We start from the raw sequence: 27,530 nt of genomic DNA, 5'->3' as shown, positions 1-27,530 counted from the left end.
ATTTCGCATTTTCACATTTCGCATTTTCACATTTCGCATTTTCACTTTTTCACTTTTCGCATGTTTCGCGTTTGTTCAGGGTGGGTGGAGGGTTAGAGATGCTTTCTCTCACTTCTTGTTTTCTCTCTCTCTAATACAGTCTGTATCTATATCTTTCTCATATCCATGCTCTCATGTTCTCTCTCTCTCTGGCACATAGCACACTCAGCCTGCATAGCCAGCTGCCACACTCCAGCATCTCTCTCTCTCTCTCTCTGACACACACACACACACACACACACACACACACACACACAGGAGTGTGCATGTGTAGTATGCATGCATGATGTGCACTAACATCTTTGTCTGTCAGACATGCAGTCTCACCCAATGAGGTGCACTCTCTGATACGCACATTCTTTCCAGATGTCTCAGACGAAAGTAGCCACGTGCGCGCACACACACACACACACACACACACACACAGAGTGTGAATTCCAGGGAACTTAAAAAATGTCTGGTTGCAGTACAAAGATCAACTGTTGCTGTCTCTCCACACGCAGCAGGCCAGTTTACCGACCGCTCTGTGGTGTTGGAAGGCTTTCAAAGGTCTGGAATGTCGGGGGAAGAGACATTCTGTGACTCATTTGAGGGTGGAGTGTCCTTCCCTGAAAAATTCCCTGCTAATGTCATTCATTTGACGAGGATGAAAAGTCTACCACAAATGTGTGTGTGTGTGTGTGTGTGTGTGTGTGTGTGTGTGTGTGTGTGTGTGTGTGTGTGTGTGTGTGTGTGTGTGTGTGTGTGTGTGTAAACTACTAAACTTGCCTTCATTCACTTTAAGTCGCATCCTTTCCTTGCATCTTAGTTTCCTCGCTCCTAGCTCCTTAGTCATGCCTCCTATAAGCCTAATTCCTAGCTTCTTCAAGCAAGAAAAAGAGACTGTTTTGAATAACTGTTTTTAAGTTGTTGTACGGCGACCTTGAGTGCCCTGAAAGGAGCCTTATGAATACAATGTATTATTATTATTATTACTTCAGCACGACTTCTACTTCTGATTGGAAAGAGGATGGAGGAACTAGGACAAGCTGAATAAGGACCTGAGAGTGGCCAGCGGCTCCGTTTCACCTGACAGTGAGGACTGGAGTTACACCTGACAGTGAGGAGTTTCACCTGACAGTGAGGAGTTTCACCTGACAGTGAGGAGTTTCACCAGGAGGGCCTGTGGAGGATGTTATCCACCCCAGTACCACTGCCTGTTTAACAGACCATCCCCCTGTAGGAGTCGCTAATGCCCCTCCCCCTGTCATCATCCAAGACGCAAGAACCGCTGCTGAACCATAGATATTTAAAATCAGCCAGAAGAAGAAGAACTACCAGACACGTGCCCTAGAGCCAGAAGTACTACCAGGCACGTGCCCTAGAGCCAGAAGAACTACCAGACACGCTCCTCAGAGCCAGAAGAACTACCAGACACGCTCCTCAGAGCCAGAAGAACTACCAGACACGTGCCCTAGAGCCAGAAGAACTACCAGACATGCTCCTCAGAGCCAGAATAACTACCAGACACGTGCCCTAGAGCCAGAAGAAGAACTACCAGACACGTGCCCTAGAGCCAGGAGAACTACCAGACACGTGCCCTAGAGCCAGAAGAAGAACTACCAGACACGCTCCTCAGTGCCAGAAGAACTACGTACCAGACACGCTCCTCAGAGCCAGAAGAACTACCAGACACGCTCCTCAGAGCCAGAAGAACTACCAGACACGCTCCTCAGAGCCAGAAGAACTACCAGACACGTGCCCTAGAGCCAGAAGAAGAACTACCAGACACGTGCCCTAGAGCTAGAAGAAGAACTACCAGACACGTGCCCTAGAGCTAGAAGAAGAACTACCAGACACATGCCCTAGAGCCAGAAGAACTACCAGACACGCTCCTCAGAGCCAGAAGAACTACCAGACACATGCCCTAGAGCCAGAAGAACTACCAGACACGTGCCCTAGAGCCAGAAGAAGAACTACCAGACACGCTCCTCAGAGCCAGAAGAACTACCAGGCACGTGCCCTAGAGCCAGAAGAACTACCATAGGCGTCCACCTTTGTATGTCTATGTGCTGAACCACATTCTCCACGGTGGTGGTGGTGGGCACAGGAACTTTACCCCTGTGCCACTCGCATGCCCAACTGAACTGGTGTGTTTTGAGACCATTATGCAGTAACCACTAACCACCCCATAAATATCCCCAAAACAATTTACAACATTATATGCTCCAATCACTGTAAAACACCACTCTGTACTTGTAGGTTCAATAAAAACATATATACTTGAGGTCCTTTTCTAAATGCCTGAGAAAAATAAATGTACAAAGTTTCCAAACTTTTACAAATGTCTGTGTGCATATGCCACTGAAAGAATTTTGTGTGTGTATGTTTGTCAGTGTCTGTGTGTGTGTGTGTGTGTGTGTGTGTGTGTGTGTGTGTGTGTGTGTGTGTGTGTGTGTGTGTGTGTGTGTGTGTGTGTGCGTGCGTGCATGCACGCGCATGTGCGAAGAGAAAGTCGCGAAAGAAAGAAAGCTGAGCTGTGCATGGCCTCTCTCATACTGTATAATAACTAAGAGCTTTAGTAAGACTGCTTGAATTTTAATGGAGTTCTGCAGGGATTCCATAGCCTATGGTTAGACAGCTCAAAGATCAGAGAGAATTTTCAAACGTGGTGTCCCTCGGCCTCTCTCACTCCCTTACTCTCTTTCTCTCTCTCTCCATTTGGCGCTCTCTGTCTCTTCTCATTGCTCTGTTCCATTATTCTCCAGTCCCTCCCTTCCTCTTGGGCCTCTCTCTCTCTCTTCTCTCTCCTCTCTCCTCTCTCCTCTCTCTCTCCTCTCTCTCTCTCCTCTCTCTCTCTCTCTCCCCTCTCTCTCTCTGTGAAATTTGTATTAGAGCCACTGGAGGCGTAATTATTACTAAGCCTCTCTCAGTTGCTTGGCACAGAAAACAACTCGTGACTCTCAGCAAAGAAACTTTGGACAAAACGCACTGATTAACTTTTAAAATTGCATTTACAAAAACGTCTCGCAAAAATGTTTGTACAGTTTATGTTTGTTCAGCTCGTTCAGATTCTAAACATGCCTGTTTAAAGATTGCATCATTATTGAAGTCTTCTGTAATATGTGTGTCTGTCCCACACATTATGCACACTGCACAGAGGTGGTCTCGAGAGGGTGTGTGTGTGTGTGTGTGTGTGTGTGTGTGTGTGTGTGTGTGTGTGTGTGTGTGTGTGTGTGTGTGTGTGTGTGTGTGTGTCACGCGCACACATACAGTATGTCATGTGTGTCTCTGTCCATGAAGCATTGAGACCTTAGACACAGAGACATAAAACAGCAGTCTTTAGTACAGGACTAGGAATTGAGATATAAAGGATAGATAGCACAGACCACAACAGAAACACGGGTGTACTGTACACACACACACACACACACACAGTGCATAAGAGGAAGAGAAAAGTCCTTGAACAGTAACAGTGATTTTTCTCTTATGTTACATCTCTCCGTATGTTGGAGAGATAAGGATGGCAAGAGACCGGCGAATATTACTAATGCATAAGGATTAATGGATGCTATTTAAAACCCCTACAGTTCTGTTCGCAGCGCACGCCTAGTGCTACCAGGAGACCACAAGATATAGTACTGTATATTATACGCACTTCAATCCAGTGATGGAGAAAATATTCAACCCCACTAGGCTACTTGAGTGAAAGTACACATATATTCCAGTCAAATATTACTCAAAAACAAGTTAAAATGTCTCTGTCAAAATGTGTAGGCCTACTTGAGGACGTAAAGTACTGGAGTATAAATGTAATTTGTTCAATTTCTTTTGAATCATTATCAGTGCATTGTTGTATTGAAATTGAAATGAAGATCGCTGATCTACAAGCTGTCAGTTTTTCTTTTTTTTAACTATTTTTGAAATAGGCCATTAGTGGTTCATTCTGTTTTCTGGGAGTTCCTTCCTAGAAATGCAGTGGAGTCGAAACTGCAAAAATTGTCTTTGAAATGTGCACCACTGGCTACTATACTAAGAGACAAAACATATATATATATATATATATATATATATATATATATATCCCCATTTTTGTTCAAACCTATACACATCCTTGATCCTTAAGAGTATACAGCGGTTTGGTTTTGCTCATCACAACCATTATGGAGAGTCTCGTCACATTTGAAGTGGGAGTATTGCTATGCATGGAGTCAAAGCCACTTATATTAATTGAATTGCGACTGACACAAGGTTGTCATCTTTGTCACCGGCTGCTACAAAAGCTCATAGAGAGTAAGAGTATAAAGAGCTGAAACAGGAAAACGGCATCAGTGTCCCATCAGTGTAAAAAGCGTGGGGGTGTTCATTTAAGTCTGAAAGTGTTGAGTACAAAATAATGGAACCACACTTCCATTTGTACAATCTTAAAGATAAAGCGGCAAATCCAGAACTTATTTAATTCAGAATAAAACGTTATTTCAGCCAATGTGCAATGGTACAGTACATTTCAGCCACTGTGCATGGTAGCCTACAGTACATTTCAGCCAATGTGCCTGGTACAGTACATTTCAGCCACTGTGCATGGTACAGTACATGGTTACAATATAACTAATCTGCCGTGGTTCGAGGTGCCGGTGGTCTCCCTACTCCTCCACTGAGAGATTTAGAACCTGGTGACTAGTTGACAAATAGTACTGCCAGAAACCCATAAGTACAATATCTCCCCAGGCCAAGCTTGGATGGCCTCTTGGACGAGTGGTACTAATGTGGTCTCTCATGCGGTAGATATTAAGATGATTTCAGCTCCTTCAACACTGATAATTTAGCTGTGTAATATCTATGTCCCTGCCTGGGGAGGTACAGGTAACTGCTACTTACTTAGAGCTGGTACTATAAAGCGCCGAAGTCCTGATGTCACTCGCTCATCCCCTGGTTCTGCCTGGTTCACCAAAGTAATTTTTCTATGGAGAATAACATGGGGTAATCTTTAAAATCGTTTCATATAAGCATTGTGGTCCAAAAATAAACAAGCCATCTCTGCGTTATTGTTAGGGAGGTGTCTCTGTATCGTTTGCGGCAGTCAGTCACTCATAATATGATAGTCTGTTTATAGCGAAAATGTAACTAATTCAGTAGCAGTAACAATAGCGTTTTCTCTCAGTCACTTGATTCTTCATATCCATATGAGTGAAGGGGCCGGGATGACCTGTTTATTTTTCAAACACAGTTCTTATATGACTCAGGCGATCTAAAATCCCCCTATGGGGATTACAATGCAAATAAAAAGTACATGAACCCGTGGATTTGGATATCTACCGATATTTGTCAGACTTCGGTGCTCTATTGCATGAACTTGAGTACTGTTGAGTACAAATTTGACAGAGAAACTTTTAACTTTCATGTACTTGTATGTAGGGGATCTGCTCATAGTTCAGACGGCGCATTAGTCCAACAACGTGGCTTTGCATCAGTGTTGATTAAAACTATGACGAAAAACGTTCGTCGACTACCTTTTTCCAAAATACATTTTAGTCGACTAAAATCTTATATTTAGTCGACTAAAAACGATTCACCCCAAACACATCTCTCTGTCACCTTATCACCTAAAACTGGAATATGAATAGGCCTTGTTCTGATGAATTGAAAATGGTGGACCCTGTTTGAAAATAAGTGTAATGCTTAATCATGGATCGTATCATGGATCGTCCACAAAGTAACAGTTTTTGTATTGACTTGTGCTTTCGTTTCAAATGTACCCATTCTGCATACTGTTAAAATCACATTTTCAATCAATCAATCAATCAATCAACCAACCATTCAGTCTTTAGTAACGAGGCATGTCGGACCAACGCATTGAGTAATATTTGACCAGGAATAACTATATTTTGACTCAAGTAATGAGTAACTGCTACTCTGCTAAGTGTTTCCTTCCAATAGTTCCGTCTGTGTCCTTGTACGCCCCAGAGAAAGTGTAGAGATGTCGAAGTCAAATTTCCTACAAGATGAAGGGAGATATTTTCAAACTGTGCGTAGGAACAACTGTTGTCTCTCCATGGCAACAGTTCTGAAGGAGCCCTTTGCGCGCGCGCGCACACACACACACACACACACACACACACACACACACACACACACACACACACACACACACACACACACACACACACACACACACACACACACACACACACACACACACACACACACACACACACACACACACACACACACACACACACACACACACACACCTCTTTAAACACCTCTTTATGTCAGCTTCAGTTCACACTCCTAGTTTCACAACAAAAGCTCATAATTGGCTCAACTGAGCGAGCGGGCCTGCACAATGAACCATCAAGAATTCTGCCTTGAATATTTAAAAACATAAAATGCAATCAGCATGCACTGTATATTCACTTACAGGTCATGTTGAACCTCATTCAAATACAATGTTACCTAACTTACCTCGGGTAGCCTGTGGAATAAAAAACAAACCTCCACTGCACTTGATAAACCTTCCTTCAACATTTCAATATCTGTTCGTGTCACCCAGATTCAGACGTAAAAACACAGCTCGAGTCGGCCGTGATACCATCCAAGTTGGAGGAGAGTAAATATTGTCTGAAGAGATCAAAGACTGTCTGTCAGACTCGTCAAAGTATTGACACAATCAGCTGCTCTCAAGGTGAGATTTGACAATCACCTCAGGTCAGGATCAAGCTCTGTGGGAATTCTGACTGACTGACTGGCTGGCTGACTGACTGGCTGGCTAGCTGACTGACTGACTGACTGACTGACTGACTGACTGACTGACTGACTGACAGACTGACAAACAAATAGACAGGGACGTACACACATAGACATCAAAAGGGGCTTCAGTTCAGCCCCTGCCCTTTTTCCCGTCTGTAAAACAACTGCCCTCTCCAGACCACGAATACAGCATTTACTACATGGTGAAAGAAATGCAAATGCCCTCCTCTCCTTTTCATATTTTCCAAAGTCTCCTGAACTAATTTGTTTCGAAATCCATGTCGTACACCGCATCTCTAGTAGATAAAGAGTGCAGGGTTGCGCCCCGACAATAGGCAATGCATCGCGCTGCTGCGTGTTGAGAGCTTGTAGATCAGCTATTTTGGGCCAAAAGTGCCCTCTTATGGGATTTCAGCCCCTGCCTCTCAAACACTCTGCACGTGCCTGGCTGCAAGTATCAATGGAATAAGAAGAGTGGTGGTTTGGCAAGAGCTTCATATGCCTATGCTATGTCTAAGAAGATTAACACAGTGACTGAGGCACACAGTAAGACATGCAAGCATGTACAGTACACAAGAAAATAAACACATTAGTATGCTATCTGTATGCTGGTTGGACATCAATAAACATGCAGTGACTGGCTGCCTGAGAGAATTATGTTGCACATCAAAGCCTATAGGCTACCTACAATGTTGTCATTGGCAGCTCTGATTCCATAGCTCTAATGCAGGGCAGATTAGCATTAGGGCTATGGACCAGAGCTACCACCACGCTAGCTCTGGTCCATAGCTCTAATGCAGGGCAGAATTATCATTAGGGCTATGGACCAGAGCTACCGCCACTCCACATTGATATCTACCTGCTGTGGGTAAACGTGAACTCATCTTTGTTTGCCAACATCGCCCCCACGTGGTTGAAGTAAACATATTGGCCCAATTTCGACAGCTATGATTTTGGACTTTATTTATAGCTTATTTTATTGTAATATCATCATCAATGTCATCATAACAGGTGTTTACCACGGCGGTGTATCTTTCTATCAATTTTAATACAGCCAACGACCGTCTACACAGAAAACAAACGAGGAGCAATTTGCCCCTGACAACTGACCACATGATGGGGCCATGTCGTCGAGAATTATAAACGACACTGTCTATTTTAAACATTCTTCGGACTTCGGTTGCTTTCCCCGTTTCTTTCACACTTAACTTAATTGAAACATTGCAGACGGTTCACTTCACAGTAGAGCCTACCTTTTGTTTCTTAACTGTCCTGCTGGCTCAATTGTCATCATGTCCTTCCACCTTTGGCATGAACTATAAACTAACTATTAACTATAACGAGTTAAAAAAGTAGTTACTGTAATGTATTACTCATCTATCGGTAACTCATAACAATAATAATGTGTGTGGGTTACTTTCCGTTCCGCTGCTCCGCACGTTACCGACTAAAGTGAAGCTGTGTTGTTTTATAGAGGGTATATGCGCAAATTGAGTGTCAAAGTGAGTTTAGTTTAATTAACGTCGTTTAATGCAAACAGATATGACTTTTCTGTGTGGAATGGATGTATTGTATGGTCAGGGATATTTGTCAAGGCCAGAAAGTACTTTTTGACACTCAGTAGGCGTTCCCGCGTAACTTCCGGATATAAATGATGATGATGTCATCGCGCATCCACCACACGTGACATGACCATGCAGGCATGCACCCCCCTCCCTCCCTGTTTTGCATAGATATTATCCTACTACAAGTCATTAAGAAAGATATCTGTGTTTTCCTTGTGTAAAATGTACCCAGGGACAATGTTGCACTTATTTTGGAACTGTACCCACACTAATTTTTGGATTAACTCTGACTTCTGTCTGTATTGGCAAAATGTGCTGTTTGGCTTCAGTAATGAATAGTAGGAGAGAAATGAAGTATGCATAATTAATTTGATCATTACTGTACTATTTCATATACATAAATCCAAATGTAGTCATTCCAAACCTTCATTCATTGTATTTGAGATTGAGGCCAAGCAGTAGTAGCCTAGCCTACATTAAAACAATTTATAAGAAAGCTGCGGAGAACTGTTGCTTTGTGTTCACTCTTTAATGTTTTCTGTTAGTAATCCCCCCTGGCTCTGATGTTGTATTGTTGCTGTGTAGGCCTACTTGTTTGTGTTTGTTTGTTTGTTTGTCTCATTTTGTATTGTAATGCATTGTATGTCATGACTGTTATAAAGATTTGTTAATAAAAAAATATTATAAATCCACTGGTACATTGTAGCCTATAATGTACCGGTAAATTTATAATATTTTTTTATTAACACATATAGACCTAAAATGTATAGGACTATTGTAATTGTGTTTAAGCCTACAAGTAAAATCACACCTGTGTGAACACTACAATACATTTATTGTAGTGTGTACTGTACGGTGGTCCCCTGCCCCGCGTCCGAAACGGTCGAGAAATGACAGAGTTACCATGTGGGGGTCCCCGGGGGGTCCGTGAAACATCCAGACCCCCAGGAACGGCCCAAGGCTCGTACTGTTTTGTACTATATGTGCCACTTTACTCTGTGCTGTACTATACTGGCCACTTTGGGTGTTGCAGCTTTCCGTGCTTGGACATACAGACAGAGACATACGGACATACAGACATACATACGGATGGACGGACATAGCTCCGTAATGGAGCGGAGGCACTGCTCAAAAACGTATCAATTTATTAACTAATTTATTCATGTATTTATTTTGATAAAATATCAAACATTTATTATTATTATTATTAACATACCGGTACACTTTGTCTGCCTGCCCATTTCTGCTGTGCTCAAGCCCAGCCCAAGGCCATTCTATGATTAAAAACATTTAGCATTTTGGTAAAAGTAGGCATCTAAAAAGTATAGCCTGACAAATGACCGACGAATGACCAGTACAGGACCTTAAGCAGTTCCCAACATCTAATAGTATATAATCACTGACCACAATTATGCCTGTTCGAGAAGAAACTCTGTGACAAATGACAGCACTGAGTGGTATGTGCTCTGCTCACACTGTGCCAGTAAACTGTGTTGCACATATTAGAAGCAGACAGCACAATGCCTTGGCCAGAGGTGAAAGTTTAAAGCTGCAACCCATAACTTGTTATTGAATAAAACATAATTTTAACAAAAATATCTGTACTTAATACTTATAAGCTGCACCACAAAACTATACGGCTGCCATCCTGGAGCATGAGAAACCCTGTAACTGCTGTAAATGGTGCATTTATATAGTGGCTATATCCAAGGCGCTTTACATAGATTGTGCATTACATTACTCTGAGACCCCAATTTTTATTGTAAAATCAATGTTAATTTAACTCTGAGGGTGTAAAAATGGAACACCCGCTAGGGTCCATTTGGTTCCATTTGTACACCCTCAGAGTTACAGGCCCATAATGGCTCACCCAAATGGAACACCTGTTAGAGTCCATTTGTACACCCTCAGAGTTACAGACCCATAATGGCCCATTTGGTTCCAAACTATCATTTAGCTGAAGACCCCCTGGAACTGCCTCAAGGACCCCTGGGGGCCACTTTGGGAACCACTGCACTAGACAAGCACTGTGTAAATGCAGTTAATTTACCTACTCCAGGACCAGGGTCTCGTTTAAAAAAGCCTTTACTGATGTCTACGAAAGGAATTGACCAGCCTATCAACAGAGAAGGATTTTTAAACTCATTATTTACCCAGAAATACTTTGACCTTTAAAAATACATAACCTCTACTGGCATTCATTTTGGATTGCGACACTTTTGTGGTTTTAAATAAGTTTCAGTGTCTTGGCACCAGGTTATTAGCCCAGAATAAATGTATTGCTGTTACGGGGCTCATAAAACACCAGTGTGTGTCTCAATGCTGTTGTGTTGGCTGAGCTGGCTGGTAGCATTTTTGCTTGGAAACAGAGCAGAGGGCAAACTCATTAGAGTGAGACTCTAGGTCTAGTTATATGGCCTTGTTGGTTTTCCTAAGACGGTTGGTGAAATTCAATACAGACGGGTCAGAGATTACTGTAAAAGTTGAAGTTTGCATAACTCTTGAATAAATCATTGGAATGTAACAGTTTTCAGCGTAACTTCAGTAGTCTTTTCAAGAAAAACATCAATGTTTGTATTCACAATAATGTAGTGCCTTTTATTAAAAAAAAAAAAAAAAAACAACCAACCAAAAAACTAAACAAAAAAACAAAAACAAATAGAATATAAAACAAAAAAGTAAAAACCAACAGCATTTTTTTCATGACTTAATAATCATAATTACAAACTTTGAACGAGTGGAAGAGGCTTTTTCGACAAACTGTACACATCACAAAATGTCTGCCAGTCTGCCATTTACAATGCTTGCATCTTATTTTGTGATTGTCTAAAAATAACTAAACAAATCACACAAAAAACACACAAATACAAGAACAAGCATCATAACCATGACTGCTATCACAAAACAGAACCGTTTCTCGTCAGAAAGAAAGAAAGGAAGAAAGAATGAAGGGAAAAAATAAAATAACATATCTAGCTGACAGCTTACTTTTGTTAACTGTCACCTTATTTTTTTCAAAAATATGATAACATTTTTATGTTGGTTTGTTTTTTTAGTGTTCAACACTTTGCAGCAAAACACAAGGAGTGTAATTCCTCCTCAAAAAAGTAATATTATTAACAATAATCCTTACAGTGACTGCGCTGGGATTACAGAATCACCGTTTCAAGTCTCCGATGCCGTTCATGTCCATGTTGACATTCTTGTCGCTCATGCAGTTAAACATCGATCAATTTCATTTTATAGGCAATGGAGAGTGAAAAAAACTGACCTTAAGTTCTTACATCGCTCATTTATAGGACAGTTAACGTTGTGATTTTATGGACAAAAACAAACAAAATAAAACAAATCCTCCCTATCTCTCCTTTTCCTCCCAAGCTTAAGTGTCTTCATTATAGTAATACAAATGGCAGAAATTATAATATTATCATTATTATAATAGTCATAATACATATAGGGCTGAGTCCTGTACATTACAATAATACACAAAATCCATTATCAAGATATTGCTTTTTGGAGACACACTCATTGTGTTAAGTTTGTATATACATCGACTTGGCACTGTACAGCTTCCTCTCTCTCTCTCTCTCTCTCTCTCTCTCTCTCTCTCTCTCTCTCCCCTTAGTCAGTTTTTCAATGTTTAAATCATTTCTATGTCAGTTCATAACATGGGCACACAGACTAATCCCATTTTACCAAAGGCATTTGGGGGGGAGGGGGGGTAAAGAAATCTCATTGAATATCGACAATTATCTTAAAACATTCTCCATGGCAACCGGGAACATAATTTTTGAAGTTGAAGAAAAAGAAAAACTAAATTTCCTTCTCTCTCCCGACATACAATATACACCCCCTCCCCTCCCTCCCTCCCTGCCCAAAGAAAATATGAAAATATGACTGTCACCATACATTTCATGTTAAGTATTGTTTCCATAATTTTTCTTAAAATTGTTAATTGCCATCAAGCCCTTATTTTCTTTTCTCCATTTAGTTTTTCCTTTATATCTTCAAGAAGTCTGGGTACAGACACACGCACTCACGCACACGTCGTACACACATACACACACACGCGCGCGCACGCACACACACACAGAAGAAAAGAAAGTGTGCTCGCGTGCACACATTTTGCACAAGGCAGCCGGGGAGCACACAGCGTTCTAAGGCGTTAGTACGGTGAGAAGCCGGCGTTCCTCCGCCTGGTAAAAGTAGAGCTGGTGAATAAAGTTACCTCGGAAAGAAAGGAAGGATGGCGAAGCCGACTGCCTCGACACAGGAACAACCACGAGACCTCAACGAGACACTTGATGGACGAAAAGCGCACACTCGATCCTCCCCCTCCCCCTCCCTACTACACACGTACTCTAGAAATAAACAAAACACAACCCCCCCCCCCCCCCCCCCCCCCAACACCCACCCCATCCAGTCCTCTGTTTCTAAAATGAGTTAACTACAGTATAACAAGAAAAAAAAGAGAATAGATGTATCTTTTAAACTCGTTTTTGTTTTTTTGTTTTTTGTCTTTTTTCCTTTCATCTCTAGACTGCATCATCTGAATACTGGTGTGAGAGTGTTAGTGTGTTTTTGCTGTTACTCGTGTTGTTGACGACGCAGGAGCTTCACAAAAATGTCCATGGTACCAAAAAAAGTGCAGTTGACCTCCAACTCGTTCCTGCCGCTCTCTTCCTTCTCTCTCTCTCTCTCTGTCTCTCTCTCACACTCCCCGTCCTCCTTTTCCTCTCTCTCTCCCTCCACAAGTTCGTCAGCGGCGTTTTCTCACGTCGCTCCTATGCCTTTTCATCCAAAAAAAAAAATCTTGGTACAATTCCTTCTTCTGTGCATAATGTTGACCAATTGTCATTTACAGCTGAGACACACTAGGGGGCATCAGTCTCCAGCTTACTCATTCCCATTTGATACAAAACAAAACCAACACACAGCCATTCCCCCCCCCCCACCCCACCCCCAAGCCAGTTCAGTACCATTTGTTCCTTGCAGGCGCGGTGGAGTTTTAAACGAACCGTACGTAAGTCTGAGCTGATAATGCAGACGTTGTTCGGTGCTTCAGTCTGCTCCCACACACGGCGTGCAGGCTTGCTGCTGTTCATTTTTGTTCAATGCATTTAAGTGCATGGGTTATTTCTCCTATGTTTATTAAAAAAAAGGAAAAAAAAGAAACACATTTTGCATCACACTACGTTGACGAGTCTGCCCCCCCCCCCCTCCCCTGAGTTCTCCATGTGAACCCTTATATATATATTTATATATATATATATATATATAAAAAGACTGTAATCGCGGCAACACTTCTGACCTCTTTACCCCCATCAACGTCTACTCAGTCCGAGATGACAGGAGGTTGGAAGGAAGTCCATCCGGAGAGGGTCCTCAGTGACGGAGAAGGATCTACAACACCTCTCCCCTGACGACGGCCGTCTCTTCCCTTCTTCTTCTTCTTCTTCCCGTCCCTCCACTCCCCCAGCAGCTCTCAGATACGTAGAGATTAGTAGCGTGCTTTCTTTAGGCACGCGGTGGGAAGAAGCAACGCTCATTTCCTTCCCACAAAATCACCGAAGCCAAGTGTCCGCCGGCGAAGCCGCCGTCCGGCTCCCTCCTCCAGGAGGTACGTGACATCTATGGCTGTGGAAGCAACAGATAAAGAGTTTCAGGGTTTCTGTCCAAAACCGAGAACTCTAGTACTGCTGGTTTTCTGTCCTATACGAAGAACCCTATAGTTCTGCTAGTTTTCTATCCTACCGAGAACCGAGGTATCCTATACCAGGACCTCTAGCATTGCTGGATTCTCATCCCAGCCAGGATGCAATAAGAGTTTTTCGTGTTGGATTACCTTATCTCAAGCGAGTCCCTGCAAGTTGGTGCTTGTAATTAATCACACCTGCTGAACATGCATGATCACCAGCCTATAGGTCTACTCCACCGGTTTTGGTCGTTTAAAATAAAAAACCAGCAGTACCAGAAAACCAGGATTATACCAGGGCTCTCCCGAAAGGACCAGGTTTCTGAGGAACATCACCTCCTCCCTCCTCCCTCTTTAAGTCTCCTCACCATTCTTGCTGGGCGTTCTGTGCAGGAGGTCCAGCAGGATCTTGTTGAGTCTCTCCCTCTGTGCCTCCCTCCTGCCCAGCCCCGGGTGGTGGTGGTGGTGGAGTGGAGAGGAGGCCGAGGATGAAGGGAGCTCCAGCATCTCTCCCGCCCTCCTCTCCGTCGAGCTCTCCTCCAGCTCCCTCCGCTGCTCCTCCGCCTCCTGGCACTGCTGCCGCCGCCGCCGCTGCTCCTCCTCCACCACCTCCTCCTCCTCCTCCTCCTCCTCATCTTCCTCTTCATCCTCATCTTCATCCTCGGGATCTCCTCCCCCCTCCCCTCTCCGCTGGGTTCTCTGGGGCCGTGCTGGCGCTGCTGCCGCAGGAGCACGCTCCTCGGAGGCCGTGTCACCGTCGTCCTCTCCTCCTCCTCCTGCTCCTCCGTCCTCGCCGTCCAGAGGGAAGTCGTCTCCTCGGTCGCAGGAGGAGGCGTCGTCCTCGCAGCCTCCTGCTCCTTTGGGACGTTCGCTCTTCCAGGCCGACCGGCCGCCGTTCCTCTTGTAGTTGTCGGGGACGTAATGCGGCTGTTGACAAGAGTTGTGACAACGTTAAAGATAACAGTGGACGGTGTAGCGGTGCAGATGCTCGTCCTTTGTTTGCTTGTTTAAAGCCTAAAGGCTTTCATAATCTAAATTATCTGTCTCCCTCTCAACTTTCCTACCGTTTGTTGCCCTCTCAGCTTTTCTATTATCTGTCTCCTTCTCAGCTTTCCTACAAAATCTCCCTCTTAGTTTTCCTACCATCTGGCTCCGTCTCAGCTTTCTTACGGTCTGTTTCCCTCTCAGCTTTCCAACTGTCTGTCTCCCTCTCATCCTTTCTCATGTTTTGTTTTTCTCCCTTAACATGTCTCTCTGTAGATAGATACACTGTACCATAATAACAGACAATTGCCATTGTTATCCTTCATCTCTAATACATAACAGGATATTGCATCCATTCTTATTACAAGCTAATTTACAGTCATCACTGTGTAATTAATGATCTGTAATGAAAAAGGCTTAGCATTTATTCACGGAAAATAGTCTATGTAGCTTGAATGTGAATCTGTCGGCAAGGTGAGGAGTAGGTATGCTGCAAGCCAATTCATTTATTTAAATCAACGTAGCCTTGCTTGTGCATAATCTGTTTGAAGTAGGGTTGTCCCGATCGGATCGGGTGATCGGAAATCAGCTCCGATCACATGATTTTCAAAAGATCGGAATCGGGGAGAAAAGATCAGATTTTTTATTGTCTAATGTAACTCTCAAAGAAAGATGTATAATCAATGAGATTTTGTTAAAAACTGTCAGAGATCATCAAACAAAGACTAGTCACACTCGTGACGAGAGGCGTGAAAGACATGCACTTATGATGATGAAAACAAAGGAAATGCAACCCCCGCTATGTATGATGGGATAGGTGTTTGTAGTACTCTCTCTGAATGATAGAGATACTCTATAAGAGTATAGAGCTAGGGGTTCTCAACGCTTTTAGCTGGGGATCCGCGGAAATGCTTTGGCCATGTCTCGCGCCCTCCCCCCCTCCCCACCCCATTACAAACTTACTGCAAAAATAACCTCAAATATCCGCAATTTATTACATTTTTGGATGTGCTACGTTTTGGATTTTTTTTTTATTCCTATTTTTTGATGAATAGAGAAAATATATCATAAATGAGTACTGAAACCAGATATAATCATTAAGGAGTTTATGCATGCACTATGTGTACTATGTAAACTCTAAATTTCCATTTTCCAGCCCCACCTCAGTTTGTTTTTATTTTTATATAAAAGATAATTGGGTTGAGAACCCCTGGAGCTGTAGAACTGTATTCACTCTGTTTAACCAATACATCATTATTTTGCTATATGATTCCATGCTTCCATCACATTTTGCCTTTCAATAATTGAAAGGTAACACAACAGACTACACTAGAGTGACATACATTAGGACATTTGCTATTGTGATATGGCATAAGTGTTAGATAAAAATATAAAGATCGAATCGGGAAAGATCGCGCTATGTCTCAAAATTAAATGATCGGAATCGGATCGGGAGCACAAAAAAAACCGTGATCGGGACATCCCTGTAGTTCGAAGCACAGGGTAAGCAGAGTGATCGCCCTGGTTAAGTGCAGTGCTAAGTCATACATTGAGCTGTAACATTATCTCCCCCCACCCTTAAAATAGCTTCCCTGCGTTTATGAGGGCAATGACAGCTCTGAACGAACAGTCTGTCCTCCCGTCTGACGACACCGACACTCACCGAGAAGTCTCTTTTGGGCGCGAGGCGCTTGGGGAAGTGGTTGAAGGCGTATGGCTTGGTGCAGACAGGGTAGCGGTTCCTGTGGATCTTGTAGAAGAGGTGAGCGGACTTGTCCAGCCGGTAGTCGCAGATGTAAACGTCCTGCTCTTTGACGCCCTTGGGCCGTCCTGTAGGGCAGAAACACACACTCAGGATTAGCCTGGAGGTTTAAACAGGTTCTGTCCTTAGCTGTCAATGATGCAAGAGCAAGTCATTTATGCTTAGTTGTGTGCCGGTATTGTGCACCAAACATAGCAGATCTACAAACTACAAAATGCATGGAGCAGCGTTGCTGCTTGTGAGCTTGTAGACTGGATTTTTTGTGTGAGCATGACACCGGGACAGATCACACTGAACTGTACGGTAATAGTTGTATGTTTGCCTCATATTTACACACCACTAAAATATCTGGAGCAGGTGATGGTTAAGTGGCACACAGACCGTACAAAGAAAAGCATTAGGACTGCTATAGTACAGTATAGCATAGTAGTGTGTGTGCGTGTGTGCGCGTGCGTGCGCTGTCTCACCTTTGCAGTAGGTGTAGAGGTCGAGGACGCAGCATGTCCCCACCACGGCCTCCAGGGGGATGATCTCGTACAGCGGCATGCGAAACAACTCGTTCTGGTAGAACCTTCGTGACGGAGAATGGTGGGTCTCGTGGGGACGGAAGTAATGGTGGCCAAAGGCAAACCTCTCACCCCTTCGACAAGGAGAGACAAAGGGAAAACAAGCGCTTGTCAGCTGCTTTAATACGACTGGGAGTTTTGTTTAAACTGCGCATTAAAAACCTGCACTGTGGGGAAATTATTCAGCAAGCTAGGAACCTCTCTGTGTAGAATTTTATGGACCATGGTCAGCCTTGACAAAGTATAGAGCGTCGCAGTCCCGCCCCCTACCAGGGCCCAGGAAATGATTCCCCGTTCATTTTCCTCATAGACATTTCAAACAGTATTTATTTAAAGACCTTTTAAGCGTCGTACAAAGCCAACTCGAGTTGTGAGAAATCATGACAGTGAACACAATGTGACGCTCTATTCCACAGGAAGCCAATTTAGTTTCCTAAACTGGTTCCTCCTAGCCTGGGCAGCATTCCTTTTGGGGTTTATGACCCGGTCACGGGAGCGTTACTTCATGGTGTAGTCATCAGGCGGGAACCCTCAATCTGGAACTTCCTTTCCCTCAAACCGGAAGAATAATACCTTCCAAATAAAAGTATTCATCCACTCCCGACCGGATCATTCGGTAATTTAGTAACACAGACCAGGCTCAAACTTGGGAGGTTCTGGCTAAATTAGTTTCCACCCAGTTTTAGCCCATTCATTGAATTTAGAGGTCACCAGATGTATCACATAGGCAGAGATCCCTGACCGTCTGGCGATGCGAGACTATGTAGACAGACTATGTAGACAGTAGTAACGGCACGTCAGTAGTAGGGATGTCCCGATCACGTTTCTTTGCTCCTGATCCGATGCCATCATGCCGATCATTAGATTTAGACTATTTTTTTTTTTTTCATGTCATTTGAAAGCAGGGAATCATAGCAAAAATAATGATGTATTGGTTAATTCAATTGATTGAATCTAGCAACTACAACTTATGGAACTGAAGTCAAAGTTAAAACACCATTTGCATGGCTTTGGCTATCATTCAGAGATCATTTAGATAGTAGGCCTACTACATGTGGCCTACTACACATGCATAGTGGGGGTTGCATTCCTTTGTTTTCATTGTTTCATTGTTCTGTCCGACTCACTTTTCATTTTTCCAGAGTTTCTCAATGCGGAAGATGTCCAACTTGTCTCTGTTGACGTGAGACAGGAGACGGTACGACTGTCTGACAGGCTGTCCTTCTGGGGTACGTCTGCTGTCCCTCATCAGGTACACACAGTCACCTGAATGGAACGCACGCACGCACGCACACACGCACCACACCACACCACACACACGCTTGAATCTCTGACCAACTAACTTTCTATTTGAATTAAAGGACAACTCAACGCAATACAATCTCTGTTGCCAATCCAATAGATTGAAGATGAAGTACTGACATACATGTATGTGTAGTTCTGAAATACCAGTCTAATTTGAGTTTGACATACTTACTTATTTACCATTACCACCTGCATGTTCAGCAGATTGTCTATTACAATACAGGTTTCCTTTAGTTTAGTGTCGTTTATTTCGATCATCATCAACCATAATTATGATATAGGTCATACAAATAAAGTTACATCCCACATTTATTTTCTTTCTTTTTCTTTTGGTTGATCTAAAAGGCATAGGCCGAAGCTCAGAGCTTGTTAATGCATGGTTTGGATAGTCTGTTGTGGTTCTATCAGTGTTGATTTGGTCGACTAAAACTAAGACGAAAAATGTTCGTCGTCTACCTTTTTTCACTGACGAAAACTAAATGGAAACAAAATAAAAACTGAGCTATGATGACTAAAACTAAGACTAAATATATCGACAATTTCGTCAAGAAATAAAAACTAGACTAAAATGTTAGGAAAGAACTAGTATAAGTGATCTTACAGTTCATTGCATGCTGAAAATAGCAGACCTACAAGCTCACAATGTGTCGCAGTGCAACGCGTTGTGAGCTTGTAGATCGGCTATTTTCAGCAAGTGTAAAATCTGCCATTCCAACGGTACCAAGGCCCGCCAAACATTTTAGTCAACTAAATCAACTGTAGATTTAGTCGACTAAAATCTTATGATATTTCGTAGACTAAAACTAGACGGACAGTAAAACATTCCAGGTGACTAAAATGTGACTAAGACCAAATGAAAACTATTCTGCCTTAAAACAACACTGGTTTCTATAGGGATTCATTCTGCCAGGCTCTGACAGTAGATCATCCTAATTAGCCCTTCACTAAGTCCCTCCCAAACCCATCCTTGTCCAATAGTCACGTTAGCAGCGAAGAAAGCTTGACCTGCATAGCAACCGTTGCTAAACTATTTGGATTGGCAATCGCTTTTTAGGGTGGGATTTAGTGAAGGGCTAATTGTTGACCTCTGTGTATTGTATAAGGTGTGTTTGAGTTAGTTACCTTGGTGCAGCAGGAGTTCGTCCCTGAGCAGGCAGATGTAGTAAATGGAACCCGACTGGGCGTAGCTGGGCTGAGGCAGCATGGGGACCTCCTACACACACACACACACACAAAACAAATGAAATGAAATGAAATTAAATGAAATTAAATTAATGAATTAATTAAATTAGCAGATCTACAAGCTACATAAATTCATGTTGGTGATTATATAAAAGGTATTATACTGTATTCATTTATAATTGTTAAGTTCACTCTGTATATCCATTGGCATAATAGCATCATGATGATATTACAAAACATGGGCTACATATGGAAGAAATGTGTTTAATAAAACAAAATTAACTGCTAGAAGGTCCTAAATTAACTTCATTAAGCAGTCACCGTCTCTGTGTCATGTTATTCTTCCTTGATTTTACAGAGTATAGAGATCGACTACTATACAATGAAATCAATCTGTATACAAGATCATTTCAGATTTCGGGGGAGGGAGGGAATTACTAAATGAACTGTTAACTACATTAACACTTATAGGGTGCTAGGGATAATAAAGTGTTTAATGAAAGAGTTACACAGACAGTTAAGAGAGGAGAGGGATGCATAAAGGCGTTTAAGATGAACGTACCCTGTCCACCGGCCGAGGGTCACACTGCTCACACAGGTAATGCTCCACCTCCGCCTCCAACCGCATGCAGTCGAAGTGCTGCCAAACCTACAACAATATCAGTCAAAACATCTGGTCAGACCTGCTGATGATGAACGCATGCTTCTTTATGTATCGTATTACTATTTTCATCACCAAAACGTTGTTGTCAATTCAGTCTCATTCTTACAATGGTTTATCTGTCTAATGTAGGTTGGTTAACCCATACTGGGCGTGAAGTGAACCCACTTTTGGTGTTTTAAGCATTATGTTATACTTTAGCTGTTGAAAAATAGCAGATCTACCGAGTGAGCTTGTAAATCGTGAAAATGTGGTGCAAATCTTTGAATATATTACTCTTTCAGAGCGAACGTTTTTAACTCAAATCTTTGCTTCTGGAGGAGGGTCCCTGGAACAACATTTTTTCAGAAAGGGGTCCTTGACATGAAAAAGGTTGAGCACGACTGACAGAAAACTGTCTGGATTTTAGAAGACATTTGTAGAATCGTTCTCAGGTCTAAATGGTCTAATTATGTTATTTTAAAAATCGTATCGCTGTCAGTGTCAGACCATTAACATTCTCTGTCAGCATCACTAAAAAATGGCCACTAACTAACTAAGTAAAAACAACATTCATTACAGCTAACCACAAATCACTGGGACTGGGGAGGAATGTGATCACACGACAGCTCCATCACAGTCACTGTCTTGCCTGGGTGCCTTGATTCAATCATGCGGAGACGAAAAACGGGAGGAATTTGATTACAACTCTCCGTGCTGTTGAAATCAGACCACGCGGTGTGGCGTTGCGACTACAGAGGGCTTCTCCCTGCCTCCAATCACTAACAGATGGAGAGGGTTGTTTGATTCCCTCTGCTTATTCAACCCATTTTGGGCCTGGACGTCGAAATAAAAATACAAAAAGTCTTCTAAAGCTCGACAGTTTTCTGAAATACCTATGTTTTAATATCAGTGCTCAATCTCGGTGCTCAATACCCCCCCCCCCCCCCCCGGTCTGAACCCCTCAGAAGCAAAGATTTGAGTTTAAAAACGTTCATTTTCAAGATTTTTAAAAAATGAGCTTGTAGATCTGATTTTCCAATAGCTAAAGTATAACATAATGCTTAAAACACCAACAGGGTTCCCGTTCAGAATGGGTTAACTCAACATTAAAATAAAGGATTGTATCGGCCACGTCAGTAGTAGGATAGTGCGCTGGTCACCACATAATCGTAACATTCCCCCCAATTCAGTTTCTGCTAGAGACGTGTTGCATGTTCTTCAGCCCCCTCTCTCAGCCCTCGGTTTCCTGTCCCTCTGTTATATCTATCTGTTATATATATATTCTGCTATCTGACCAAAGAATAAAGGACTTTTATGTCCTGTCTGCTGCTCTATTTGCTATTGTGACTCCAGAGCAGTTTCACAGAAAGCTTTTGTTTGTTTTACACATCATGTGTGGTTGATAAAGACCCTACCAGCCACATTGGCCAGTAGGCAAAAGGTTTGTTTTTGTGGCCAAGTAGAGGAAATGGTTAACCCATTCTGGACGGGAACCCCTTTTGGTATTTTAAGGATTATGTTATGCTTTAGCTGTGGAAAAATAGCAGATCGACAAGCTCATAGCGCAGCACCGAGTGAATAATGTTGATAATAATAATAATTAATTAATAATAATAATTAATAATAATAATCTGTCTCTCTGCGAGACACAGAGAGACAGAGAATTATCTAATGAAAATAAAGATTTTACCTGCCTCCTGATCTCGCTCTATTTCGCCCTGTATGTTCCTGTGTGTGCGTGTGTGGAGAGAGAGCGAGAGAGAGAGAGAGAGAGAGCTTTCCTACTCTCTGTCTCTCCTACATTGTCTCCCTCTCAGCTTTCCTACAGTCTGTCTCTCCTACATTGTCTCCCTCTCAGATTTCCTACTCTCTGTCTCTCTTACGCTAACCCCCTCTCAGCTTTCACACAATCTGTCTCCTCAGCACTGTCTGTCTCCCTCGTCTCAACAAAGAGCAAACACAGAGGCCAGTGGACTGTTCAGTATTGATCATTAGAAAGACAATCCTCACCATGCACTTTTCACACTGGATCATGAGTCCCTCGTCCTTGTACATTCCACAAATGCAACGGATGACGTCGTCGTCTTTGTCGTGGGACCCGGGCCCTCCCCCGCCGTGATGATGGTGATGGTGGGCGTGGTCACGCTCCAGCGAATCAGAGCTGTCGGCCTCGCTGGCGGTCTCGCCCACGATCTCGTCGATCTGGACGGCGGCCTCGTGCCGGGCGCTGTAGTACGCCTTCCGTAGCCGACACACGTCCCTGCCCACGGAGGACTTCCTGCCGTAGTATTTCTGAAAACAAATTAAAGTCATTTTTACATTGTGTTAACCACTCGCTATATTTTATACGTAGCACAGCGTCAAGCAAGAATAGCTTTGTGAACCTCTGAAACCGCCATTTACTCAATTCTCTCAATTGAAAAAAATATAATGACGTGCCCAAAATAGGGCTTTAAGCAACTAGTCGACACTTAAACTAGTCGACTAGTAAATCCACTAGTTGACCTTGTTGGTACTAGTTGATAAGAATGTCACCAATGCACAGTTTTTAAATGTACAACTATTATTTAAACATAATAGGTAGGCATAGTTAAACTAGTCGACTAGTAAACTAGGACACTAGTCAACTAGCAAAAATCACTAGAAGTGAAAGCTCAAAATAAAACATGGTAGGACGTCATTAAAAGGTTAGGAGAGTTATGTGTGTCCTGAAAGCATGTGAACTCAGCGTGTGACTATTTTAGAGTCGTTTTACTCACAGCTCTTGAGCACAATTGTAACTATAATAGTAACTAAATATATTCTGCTTTTGCTTTCACAGCTGCAATCATCTTGTATAAGAACCAGCTGTTGATTCCGTTCAGTGGTGGAGACCTCGGTTTGAAATTTAATTTGTCTCAGTGGCACAGCTGCAGGCGGACACATTAAACTATAAATATTGACAGGTGGTTAAGGAACAAAAGAACCTCACAGTGCAACAACATACCATATACTCACCATCCTAGACAAACCCCCAGCATTAAAACTATGTGTTCATCATTCTGTCACTAAAGCCTTTGAGGTGAGCTTCCCACTAAGTCCACTGGGATATGACCAGACCTGAGGACGATTCTACAAATGTGTTCTAAATCCTGTCAGTTTTCTGCAAAAACCCTATGTTTCTATGTCAGTGGTTCTCAAACACTTTCATGTGAAGGACCCCCAGAAATATATGTATTTGGCCACCATCTAAAAAAAAAGAACACCCCTCCAGAAGCAAAGATACGAGTTAAAAACGTTTGCTGAAAGGATATATATTCAAAGATTTGCACCACATTTTCACGATTTTTCAAAAAATAGCAGACCTACTGTACAAGCGCATAGCACGGCTATGAGCTTGTAGATCTGCTATTTTCCAATAGCTAAAGTATAAGAAAAGGGGTTCCCGCCCAGAATGGGTTAAAGCCAAGGGCCATGAACTAATAAGCATATTTTTTCTTGTATTCACGTATCATGCGTCATTCTTTTTTCCTACAGCTTTTAGCAACGGCGGCCACGCCCAGGAGATTTTAATTGGACAGCGCTTAATTGGATAGCACCGCCCATCCCTTGACGGTCCACACAGCGTACGCCTCTAAACAAGAAGGCAGTGGCACTACTCTGGTTTGGTGTCTTTTCACATTATTTAGACCGCTAGTGTGCTAATGTTAGCTAGCATAATATTTGAATATATTGAAAAATTATGTTTAAAAAAAAATATATATATAACAAATACACAATCCTATGAAGCAGTGGTTCCCAAAGTGGGGTCCGGGGAACCCCAGGGGTCCTTGAGGGAGTTCCAGGGGTTCCCCTGCAGCTAAATTATAGTTTGGAAGCAAATGGACCCTTATGGGTCTGTAACTCTGAGAGCGTACAAATGGAACCAAATGGACCCGTGTACGCTCTCAGAGTTACCATTGATTTTACAATAAAAATCGGGGGTCCCAGAGCTATTACGGTAAATGCGGATCCATAGATTAATTAGACTAAAACTGGGGGGTCCATGGAATTATACAGGTTGAGAATCACTGCTAGAGCCGTAAAAATCTTCTCTTATTGGGGTCCCTGTAACCAGATACCAGACAATAACAACAACCTACGAAATCAGCCTAGGGTTTCACACCTCTTCAATGAAGCTATCCAGACATCTCAACCCAGTACAAATATGTTTCTTTCTTTTATAATTGTTTTAATTATTAACAAAAGGAAGTTGTCCTAATTTAAAGGTCCACTTAAGACCTGTCACCCATTATGACCTTAAGACCAAGTGCCCCAGAGAGGTTTTTCAAGTGGCACTTGTTAAAACTAAGCCATGGACTCAATACACTTGTAAATCAAAGGGTCTGTGTGTAGAGAAACAGTATGACACTGTGGGCTCCATTTTCGTCACCGCTAAACCCCTTATCCCTAAACTTCTTTGCCTTTTTAATTTCTTTTACTATTTTGAAAAACATTTTTGAATAGTTCAACTAGCCCAATTGACACGTTGTGAGCTTGTAGACTGGCCATTTTAACTATTGAAAAATGTTTTGCAAAATAGTAAAACATTTTAAAAAGGCAAAGAAGTTTAGGGATAAGCAGTGATGAAAATGGAGCCCTATAGCTGTTGCTGTGTCTTATGTGTGCGTGCGTGCGTGCGTGCGTGCGTGCGTGCGTGCGTGCGTGTGTGTGTGTGTGTGTGTGTCGGAGCGTGCACGACGTGTGGTGGAAAACCAACCCACCTCTGCGTTGCGGAACACTTTGAGCATGTCGGTGTCGAAGGCCTCCACCGTCTTGTAGTGTCCGGTGAGGATCTGCTTCTCGATGGTGCTGAGGTCCAGAGGATCAGACACTTTCTCATAGTACTGACTGTTCCTGATGACACACACACACACACATAGGTTTCTAACTGTGTTTGTCTGCTGGTTGGTGCTGCTCAGAGCCATCTAATAGAAGAGTTGCGATATTGAGGGGGAAGAAACCGAGCGCTCGAGCGCTGTTCATGCAGCCTGAACTGAGACAAGCTGGAGTTGGAAATACATTGTTTTCAACGAGGGCGGCGCAAATAAGAGCTATTTTTAAGCATGTGTGCAAAATGACAACTGTTTTAAAGTATTGTACAGTAACAACTAAAGTCTCTTTTATGTTTATGTTGTACCGTTACAAAAAAAAGAAACGATCTAAAATAAAGGTATTTAAGATCATTAAAGATGGGCTGTTGCCTGAGTCCCAATGCATTTCTGCCTACTTCCGGTCCAGGACTTGTCCCAGTTGGTTGTCCCCATTCTCAATAGAAGTCTACGTAGGAGAGCCGCCATTAGACTGAAGTCCCATGAAGTGAACGCAGTTTGCGTAACTCTGTCCATATCTATAAGGCTCTGGTACTGCTCAACTTTAACATTCTGTCAGAAGTCAGAAGTATCGTTCATTGCTTGACCAGTACGTGGGTTTGATAGACATTCTTACCTCTTCCTAGACGGGAGGTTCACCAGCGGAGCGGCCAGTGTCTGCCCAGCTGAGTCTGTGTGGTCAGAGAGAAAGAATGAATTTCCTGTCAACACAATGTCATTATTTTTATATCACAGTGCATCGTTACACAGCGCAGAGACGGAAAGAGAAATGCTGACTGACGAACCAGTGAGGTTTGGAGGTCAGAGTAGGAAAGGAATTTAGGAGTTGTAATGGAACGTTTAAGTCTAGCTTTAACCGCTCAATGAGAAAACAGAGGGACGGAAATCTGTTGTAGAATTGAAAAGAAACATAGTTAATTGCATTAGTGCAGACAAAATAAAAAAACGAGGACTTGCATATCTAATCGAAAACCAATATTGTATTATACTGTATTTAAATATATAGCCTATATTTTAACAATTCCTATAAAACTATCTGATATAAAACAACAGCCTGTTTATGCTTAAAAAAAGAATAGCATTATTTTAAACTAAACTAAACAGTATAACATGTCAGGTTAATTTTAGGTGTGTTCAAACGAATGTACTCATTAACCCAATTAGACCTGAGGACGATTCTACAAATGGCTTCTAAATCTTGACAGTTTTCTGAAAAACCTCCTGTTTCCATGTCAGTGGTTCTCAAACATTTTCTTGTGAAGGATCCGCAAAAATATATGTAATTGGCCGCCGACCCTCATCTGAAAATATGTTTTCCCCAGGGACCCCCCCCAGAAGCAAAGATTTTAGTTAAAATAAAAAACATTCGACTCTGAAGGAATATATTTTAAAAGATTTGCGCCACATTAAAAAAAAATAGCAGATCTACAAGCTCGTATCGCGGCACTCTGTGCAGCGCTATGAGCTTGTAGATCTGCTATTTTCCAATAGCTAAAGTATAACATAATGCTTTAAAAACACCAAAAGGGGGTTCCCGTTTTGAATGGGTGAAAAAAAAGAAAAGAAAATAGCATTATTTTTAAACTAAACTAAACAGTATAAAATGTCAGGTTAATTTTAGGTGTGTTCAAAGTAACAAATGTATACTCGTTAAAAGTTAAAAGAGGAATCTTTGCCCTCTGAGGTTTCATGGGCTGTCAGCCGCACCCCGATATATATACCGCCCGTCCAGTGTTTATGTAAACGGCTGCTACGCGTGTTTACATTCGGCCCTACATGCCTTTCACTGAGACGCACGCAGCTCAAAGTCAAGTTACATGAGCAGCAGCAGAAATACCATGGAGGTAATATGACTACAGCTTAAACACATTAGAGAAATGACTGGCACTTCCTGAAACCTACAGAGGGCAGCGTTCACAACCAACCAACCAAGCACCACATGCTCTGAGACCACATCATGACAACAGGAATAGCCGTAAACCGCATTCACATTTCCTGCAGAGAAAAGTCCTCTAGGGACACTTAAAAAGAAAAACATATTTTTCAGGTATAGCAATAATGGAGGGATTCGTTCAGTGACAGACATTTAGATGGGCAGGTGCTCAAGTGAAAAAAGGGGCACCTTGTGCAGCGTGTGGAACCGGACGGTTGCCTTAATAGTGTGAGATTTATAGATTTTGGGGCCTAAATAATATATTAGAAGCTGTTTT

General features: G+C 42.5%; 1 protein-coding gene across 1 annotated transcript in view; it reads right to left on the bottom strand.

Moving 5' to 3' along the window:
* Positions 1-12,753: 12,753 nt before the first annotated feature.
* The window catches only part of ash1l (ash1 (absent, small, or homeotic)-like), a 64,525-nt gene continuing 49,748 nt past the window's right edge, over positions 12,754-27,530 (bottom strand). Inside the window, exons 18-27 of the mRNA XM_080786909.1 lie at positions 25,937-25,991; positions 25,213-25,345; positions 22,481-22,762; positions 20,390-20,476; positions 19,768-19,858; positions 18,468-18,606; positions 17,242-17,414; positions 16,676-16,842; positions 14,397-14,955; positions 12,754-13,970 (exon numbers count right to left, since the gene is read on the bottom strand). Coding sequence (XP_080643035.1) covers positions 13,879-13,970; positions 14,397-14,955; positions 16,676-16,842; positions 17,242-17,414; positions 18,468-18,606; positions 19,768-19,858; positions 20,390-20,476; positions 22,481-22,762; positions 25,213-25,345; positions 25,937-25,991 — 1,778 coding nt within the window. The 3' untranslated portion in view covers positions 12,754-13,878. The remainder of the gene's footprint in view (positions 13,971-14,396; positions 14,956-16,675; positions 16,843-17,241; positions 17,415-18,467; positions 18,607-19,767; positions 19,859-20,389; positions 20,477-22,480; positions 22,763-25,212; positions 25,346-25,936; positions 25,992-27,530) is intronic.

This window comes from Protomyctophum bolini (assembly GCF_963924005.1).
Source record: "Protomyctophum bolini genome assembly, chromosome: 17".
NCBI classification, from domain to species: Eukaryota; Metazoa; Chordata; class Actinopteri; order Myctophiformes; family Myctophidae; genus Protomyctophum; species Protomyctophum bolini.
The sequence above is the reverse complement of the archived record's forward strand: the minus strand, read 5'-3'. Positions and strand labels throughout refer to the sequence as shown.